The sequence below is a fragment of the Spinacia oleracea genome, chromosome 3 (genome assembly GCF_020520425.1).
Source record: "Spinacia oleracea cultivar Varoflay chromosome 3, BTI_SOV_V1, whole genome shotgun sequence".
NCBI classification, from domain to species: Eukaryota; Viridiplantae; Streptophyta; class Magnoliopsida; order Caryophyllales; family Amaranthaceae; genus Spinacia; species Spinacia oleracea.
In genome coordinates this window covers 13,122,168-13,130,380 of record NC_079489.1, presented here as the reverse complement: position 1 = coordinate 13,130,380, position 8,213 = coordinate 13,122,168, and the positions used below count along the sequence as shown (strand labels likewise).

General features: G+C 36.0%; 2 protein-coding genes across 2 annotated transcripts; one reads left to right on the top strand and one right to left on the bottom strand.

Moving 5' to 3' along the window:
• Positions 1–468: 468 nt before the first annotated feature.
• Positions 469–3,178, top strand: LOC110791828 (universal stress protein PHOS32). The gene is made up of 4 exons (XM_021996584.2): positions 469–748; positions 1,811–1,920; positions 2,068–2,186; positions 2,826–3,178. The coding sequence occupies exons 1-4, from the start codon at positions 568–570 to the stop codon at positions 2,893–2,895; spliced, it is 480 nt and encodes a 159-aa protein (XP_021852276.1). The 5' UTR covers positions 469–567; the 3' UTR covers positions 2,896–3,178.
• A 222-nt stretch (positions 3,179–3,400) lies between these two features.
• LOC110791829 (mitochondrial import inner membrane translocase subunit PAM16 like 2) lies at positions 3,401–7,072 on the bottom strand. The gene is made up of 4 exons (XM_021996585.2): positions 6,807–7,072; positions 6,613–6,700; positions 3,909–4,042; positions 3,401–3,786 (listed from the first exon to the last, which is right to left on the bottom strand). Exons 1-4 carry the CDS (start codon positions 6,807–6,809, stop codon positions 3,676–3,678), a joined length of 336 nt encoding a protein of 111 aa, XP_021852277.2. The 5' UTR covers positions 6,810–7,072; the 3' UTR covers positions 3,401–3,675.
• Positions 7,073–8,213: the final 1,141 nt, after the last annotated feature.

Below are 8,213 nucleotides of genomic sequence, written 5' to 3'. Positions count from 1 at the left end.
TGAAGAAGAGAACTCGACTTTGTTTTGATTTTCGCATATGTGAAGGAAGTTTGTTGATCGGCCACTGATCTTGCATGGAAATCATATAATAGCACCATATACGCACATATTTAAAATAAGTAAATCCCATTAAAAGTAAAACCCGAAGCAACGCCCGGGCCACAAACTAGTTTGACAATTTAAAATGACATTTCGAGATAAAAGAAACAAAAATGGCTTGTTTAGTTAATATGAAAAATAAATTTTACTTCTGCATTACAACCGAACATCAAAATTCTAGGAATTGTCTTAAAAGTCGTTTGATTGACACGAAGGAAAACAAAGAGAAGTGAGGTGAAGAATTGATTCCAAATTGAGACCCGTAGCTATCGGGGAAAAGACAAGAGGGCGGTAATATCATTGTCTCTCCACTTTTCTCTGTTCGTAAAAAACTACGGGCGCATCATTTTATAGTCTTTCCCGCTTTCCACTTTTGACAATTTCATTCACTACAACTTTTCAATCATTTTATCATCTTCTTCATTTTCCTCCATCATCACATTGAGAGAGAGAAAAAAAAAACCATCAATGGCAGAAGTAGGAAAAAGAGTTGGAGTAGCCATAGACTTTTCGGTAGGCAGCAAGAAAGCGTTGAGATGGGCGTTGGACAACTTGCTTCGTATCGGCGATCATCTCATACTCATCACTGTCCTTCCTCAACACGGTTATGAGTCCGGCGAAATGCAGCTTTGGGAAACTACCGGCTCTCGTATGTATATACTATTCTTTTTTTTTTCTTTTTTTTTGTTACTCCCTCTGTCCCTTAATACTCGCACCGTTTTGACTGGATCCGTTTGCCAATGCACAACTTTGACCACCAATATCTTTAACTACATATTATAAAAATTTATAAAAATATAATATTTTGAAAATATATATTAAGATGAAGCCAACAACATATTATATACTAACATTTATTTTCATATACAAAATAAAATAGGGTCAAAGTGAATTATGTGAATAGTGCAAAAAGTCAAAACGGTGCGAGTATTAAGGAACAGAGGGAGTATAATTAGTAATTTGTTGCTGTATTTTTACAACTTGGTATTTACTTCTTTTCTCGCAGTATCTTTTGATTAACAAAGAAAAGATAGTGATTGTAATATTTCTGAAACATGTCCATTTAAATATTTCTGATCCAATATTTATTGAGATTTGGGGGGGGGGGAGAACAGGGGATGAAAATCCATCAATTTTTAAAACACTAAATTTATTATGGATCATGCCTTAAAATAAAGTCAACAACTTGTTTCTAATTTATTTTGGCATTTAATTAGGAATATTATGAAAAAAATATCAAATTAGTGTCGTTGATACATTTGTGCTGGAATAATGTGATTTTAAGTCACAATTCACTTTTAAAAACATAGGGTTACTATGTTTCAAAAAATGATTACCAGGTCTAAAAATTTTGGTGTTTAATTTATTATAGTTACTATATGAACAATAAATGTCACTATGAGTGTAAAAAAGTGCTAGAGAAAACTGTTGAGTTTTGGGTCCACACTAATATTATTGTGGACCAGGTTCACGCAAGAATAGGAGAGAAAATGAAACTCACCTTCCCCCTCCTCTGTTTCCATTCCCTTGTATCTTAATTGCTATCCAAACATAAGAGTCTCGGCTCATTCACTAACCTTACACATTTAACATTATACACATAAATAAATATAACATAAAGGCATAGTGTATGAATATCAGTCTCTAATGTAATTATGTTAGAAGAGTGGACTGATTTTTGTTGTCGTTAATGTTGTACAATTCTGAACAGCTTTGATCCCTTATGCTGATTTCTCAAACCCTATCATCATGAAGAAATATGGAGTAGTGCCTGATGCAGAAACGCTTGAGCTTGTGAAAGATTTAACTCAGGAGAGAGAGGTATGATATATACCAAGTATATAACATTCAGTTTTACCCTTTTAACATATACTACTACTTAAGCACAATTCTCCTAGACCAAACTGTTTCCGGGATTTTGTTACAATACCATTGTTGTTGAAACTGCATGCCCTCTTTATTTGACAGATTGTTCCACTCCTGAAAATCTTCTGGGGTGATCCCCGTGAGAAGCTATGCGAATCAGTTGATAACATTCCGTTGAGTTGTCTTGTCATCGGACACAGAGGATTAGGAACACTCAAGAGGTTAGTTTTCGTTTGAATTCTACAGTTTGTTTAGGCATCTATGGATTCATCATGTGTTATACCTCATTGGTGTTCTGGCTTTTGGTTTATGTTTAACCTATCATGTTGTGTTATATCTATTAGAGCGTAATTATATCATATCTGACTTAAGTCTTGTCACTCACAATTTGAATTATACACCCGGGTGCATAACTGATTATATCATGTCATCTTATGGTCACTCTTAATAAATTAACTCCAGTTCCTCTCCTAATTCAAGGATTAAGTCTCCAATACCTAATTATCACTGTCTTTCTAACTTAACTCTGGTCACTCGCAATTTGGATTATTCGTCTGGGTGCTGCAAAGCCCATAAGCTTTTTGTAGAAGCTTACAACTTCAAATGAACATGGAGAATGATTTCAATGTACATGTACATGTACAAGTGAAATATTTGAACTATATGTTCTTTGGATTTGACCTATATGTCCATCTACTATATGTTCTTTGGGTATGAACAATATGGTCTTTGTATTTGAACGATATGTTCATTTAAAAACATGATGCACAGTGAGCATTGTGCACCCGAGTGTGTAAACCATATTTTGCTCATCAATTGTGTTTAAAGATCTTACTATTCTTCTCGTTTCCTCGTGGCAGGGTTTTCTTAGGCAGTGTCAGCAACCATGTCATGACCAATGCATCTTGCCCAGTAACCGTTGTGCCCTGAGCGGTTTCAGTTTCTGTTGAGTTTCTGTTTGTCACCTGACCCTCTGCTGGCCATCCCGAGTTACCTCAGTGGAGCTGTACTACCATCAAAGTAGAAACTCAGATCAAAGTAGAAACTGTAATAAGTCCTGTTGTTTGTAGAACCTAGAACTGTATCAAAGTAGAAACTCTGATCTTTGATAATAGTCATGTATGTTTTCAATTTAATGTAAGTCTGTAATTGATGTTTAAGTTTACCCTTAGAAAAGGGAAACTGCTATCTTAATTCCAAAAAAATTATACCATCTATGGCACCTTATGCCTGTCTGAAAACCTAAATGTTCAAACAAGGATCAATTAATCTTGCAACAGGTTTCGGTTGAGATTCTACGCCTAGTCGCCTAGTTTGAAGTTAATGTTCAAACAGGAGTATATTTGAATCCATGGTACGTTGTTTTTCAAGGCGTCCACATAAAATTCAAACAATATATGTCCTTGTATTTCATCTGATTTAGGCAAGATAAGGGTTCGTTGTAAGACACCATTCTTAAACTTTTAAGGAGAAAAAGACGGTGCATAAATTATTCTGGCCACTCAAAAGCAACTACTCTAAAAACTTTTATGCAAGAAGTAGCCACAAAATTTTCGGATTGAAGGGGGAAATTACAGCGCGCTAGTTACAACAAGAGATGAATGTTGTTCAAAAATATATTCTCATTCTAACGATTAAGACTCAACGCTGGAGCAAAGCAGCAATGGCTGCAGGAATGAGGACCCCACCGAGTAATTAACTAGCATAGCCCTAACCTTTATTTCGATACACTTCTTCCAGATGTTCCTTTGCTCTATGTACCTTCGATTGGAGGTAAAAGCTCCCTTGTTTAGCATTCCTCTCAAATAAAACATCATATTTCTGCACAAATCAAAAGAAATTATGACAAGGAGAACTTTGAATGGAACATAAAAGTTGAGACTTCAATATCATATATCTGCTTTTCGACAAACAAGTTGTTTAGAAGACGAAGGTACACTGACTCTTAAAATTTCTTCCCAAGCGGCTTTCTCGGGGACTCCAAGTATCTGTCTTGCTTCTTGTTCTGTAAGAGCCTGACTTGCTCTACGAATGGTGTTTTGCATTGCTTCTTGCGCAGCACCAGTTTTTGAGGCATCTGCAGTAAACCAATTAGCAATATTTTAAACACAGTGATACCTAAAAGGCTGAAATTGTTCTCCAGTAAACTTGGGAGAGAAAAAATAAATCACAATGCAAGTATCTCTACGTGTCAACTGTTATACATATATACGTTAATATAAAAACCGCATCAATTTAACAAGAAACGATTTACCACGTAGTCATAAACAAGGTTGAAACTCTAGATACCATATTAGAACACAAGAACCTATGTTTATAAAATCTTGAGAGATTTCTGAATAAAACACCATAAAGCAGCATAAACCAACAAACATTACAATAATACAGTGTACAAGGAAACCCTGTAGTTTCTGAATCGTTCTCAGCAACCCGAGAATACAGAACCATAATTTATCCCCACAAAAGAGAATTGAAAACTTGGTAATGGTCAACCCTCCCCTCAGATTCGACCAGTGTTACATAATTCCCTAATCTCCCTGCGAATTGCGATCCGAAAAGAGCGAATTATGGTCGGTTTTCGCCTATATTTGTCCCATTTTGGGCGAACCGCGAATTGAAAAGGCGAATTATATAGCGAATTATGTTACACTGGATTCGACACATTGTATAGGTATTGCATCTGGTTTTTCCAAACGGACATTACCAAGAACTAAATTGCCACAAAACCAAACAATGCAAAGTATAGCAAAGAACAATCACAGAAAACTTGCCAAAATGTCATGACTCAGCCACGCAGAAATGATTAGGAAAGGTCAGTCAAGGTCAAACTTACGGAGTCAATATCTCTACATCAACCCATAAAATGCAGTGGGCAGTAAAGGAAGAATCAAAATGCCTTTATCCACTAATATTAATGGTAATACTCTACACAACATAGTAGATTGCAAGATTATTGAGTCTTCACAATAGTAAATATAGGCCATTATCACCAATCACTTTCTCGCCTTCCCTGCCAACTCCACCTCGCCAAACAGCAACCAAATATTGTAACCTTCCCAACATTTAAAATATGGATAATCAAGAGAAAACTGCAGAAAGAAAATCCAACCACCATAATTCGGGAGAAAGCTAGTCTTTACTCTTTAGTTTGCAGCTGAACACCTGGAAGATTGAATATAGCTTCCCTTCAAGTTCTGTTCAAATTTTCAGAGACTAACACCCACATGGGAATTCTATGTTGTCACTAAGTTAAGTGATCTCATGTCCAAACAACAAATGAAGCCATAATCCCAATGACGCGGTCGGCTACATGAACCAAATTTTATCCCATTATCTCATTTCCAAACCCTAATGAAACTCCAAACTCTTTGTGACAGAAAGAACATTTGATTTGGAGCAAAGAGCATAAGAAAAGATTAGGATTCTAAGAAAGAAACAAGTTAGGCTCTTTTGGTTCCCTTGTTTTCTCAGAGGGGTTTCCGTTTCTAAAAGTTGTTTGCAGTAAGATAGCTAAGCATCAGGAAGGAAAGAGGGACTAACTTGTTGTGGTCCCATATTTCAGATTCAGACCCTTCAATAAGATGCTATTCAGATCACAAAATATTGAGGAACTTAACAAGTTTTTAAAATGGTGAGCACAAACAAAAACCTCCTTGGCATCAGAGAAAATATTTCATTGGCATACCAAGACCTTTAATTTGATCCTCTAATAGACAAATTTTGACTCAACAATGGAAACTGATCCTACATCAAAGGCGAGTAATAAGACCTTCTGCCTTCAGACTCTTAGATTAAGTAATGCACAAACTTGACCTCATTAATATCAAAGATTACAATTGAGATCCAAACTTCACAAAAGATGTGATAGATTGCAAAAGTAAGACTCTGTATCCTAATGGACTACAAATTATAGAAGCATTCTTCAAGGAACAATGGAAGTGAGCATATGAATGGAGCTGTTAGCACAAGGTATTATGCGATACCAGAACAGTGCTTGTATGGAAACAAAAACACCATACATTCCCATTTCAATAACTAATAAAAGCTTTAAATTCTTTGGAAAGGGGGAGCTAGAGGTCCAAAATCCCCAACTAACCTACCCCATTCTACATTGTCTGTTCCTTCATCCTCATTGATGATCACAAGTAACATAAACTAGAAGGTATAAGGAAAAGACTCTTCCAAATTCTTCCCAATGACAAAAAGAATCAATTCTTGGTAAAATGTTCTCTCACAATCTTCATCAAAGTATCAATAAATCCTCATGACGACGAGCTAGGCCAGCCCCATATACGTAAATGATAACTAATCAAGCATTGAGATAGCTAAAGTGATGTTGAACAAAGGTCTTGTACATGTACATCAACTAATCTCCTCTCATTCAAGCTTAACCTTAATCATCCCCTCCCCTCTATCAACTATAACCCCCCAAAACACACAAATCATCCATCTGAAATTCCACATAATTACCCACTTACAACTCCATCTCAATCCCCAATTTTCAACCAAACAATCCTCAATGTCAAAAAACCCATAAATTCATAAAAGGCCCAAATCAAACAAATTTACCAAAATTCATAAGAATCTATTTAATGGTAATAAAATGTGCAAAAACACAGGATGCGCAAATTAGGGAGGAAAACTTACTGACAATAGCTTGACGATAAGCTTGACCAACCGCCCGAATTAACACCCCAGAACCCACCACAAGAAGTTGGGCGAGTATCCTTGCTGCCTGTTCAACAAATTACCAATCCAAACAAATTAATCAATTGATAAATTACCCACTAAATTTCAAACATAAATTAATAAAAAAAACACATTGGGATTGAAAAAAATACCATCTTTGGCTTTAATTTATCTCTGAATTTCGATCAGCGACCAAAAATCTGAGTAGAGCAGAAGAATATGGCGCAATTTTGATATAGAAGTATAATTAGGTTTTCTCCCCTGTTTTCTTTGGGCTGCTTGTTACCTGATTTTCTTTTTCTGGTACGAGAGCCGGTGAAAGGGAAGAAGACAGCTGAGCCGGCGTCGAAGAAACGGAAGGTAGTAGTTTGTGTGTTTTTTTTTCTTGACTAATTTTAAGTTTTTGTTGATGCTTCAATGCTTCATGTATTTTTGTTTCTTTCTTCGCAAGAAATGGTTAAACTAAAAGGCAAAAACTTTTTTTTTTGTTTGACGCAGGATAAGGCTCTGTTTGGCAGGCCATTTTAGGCATCTTAAATGATAAGTTGCTGAAATTTTAAGTCACTTTAAAGCAAAATAACGTTTCGATTTAAGGTCCTTAAATTTTCATGTATTTTAGCTTCAAATTTTATTTAAAATAATTTTTTTATAAATTTCAGCTCCTTAAACGCTTAATTCTACCAAACAACTTATCTAATCAGGTACCTTATTAGTTTCAGCACCTTATCAGTTTCAGCTACAACCTTTCCAGTTTCAGCTAACTTATCAGTTTCAGCTCTATTTCAGTTAACATAAAAAAGAAAAAGAAAAGAAAAGAGTATTCAATTGCAAAATTTTAAAACAGAACACGGAGAAATATAATCAGGCTTCGGTAGGTGCAAAGTAGAAACGATCCCGGCCATAACAACAGACTTAGCGTGTGTGAACTTGATGTACCTGTACTTTATCCACCTTGTATACGATGTATTGTGAAATAATTTTTCTTAGTGAAGGATTTTGAAAATTGTCCAAGCCTGACTAATATGAGAGGCCTCCAAGTTGCAGATTACTAACAATGTTGAATATGGAGATGGAGGATATTGAACGGGAAAGAGCTCATTCCATTCCATATAAACAAGCAAGAGCCTCAACAAGTGAGGCTGAAAGAGTCATTCCAATTGTAGCGCTTTTCATACTGAAATCCCAACTGATTTGTAGCTGAAGAGAGGGCCCACCCCATACCTGCTCTGCGATACCTCTTCTTCCAGGCTCCTTCCACCTGTAAACAGAACTTTGTCTGACCTTCATCTGTTCTGCCAATATTCGCAGAAAACCATGAGGATATGCTTCTTTTGGAGAAAGCGGATCTGGTGACTTCGTACCTGTTAAATAAACCTGAAATTGCTGAATTACGACCTGAATATGAGAAAAAAACCATTCCCATATTTCCTATTTGAGCACGAAAAACAATATTGATCCTTGTGATCCAAAGGCTCCATAAGGTTTTCATAAAATATGGCAGCCTTGGACAAGATATTTTGGGCCTAATTTTCGAGTTGGGTTTGCCATTGCCAAAAATT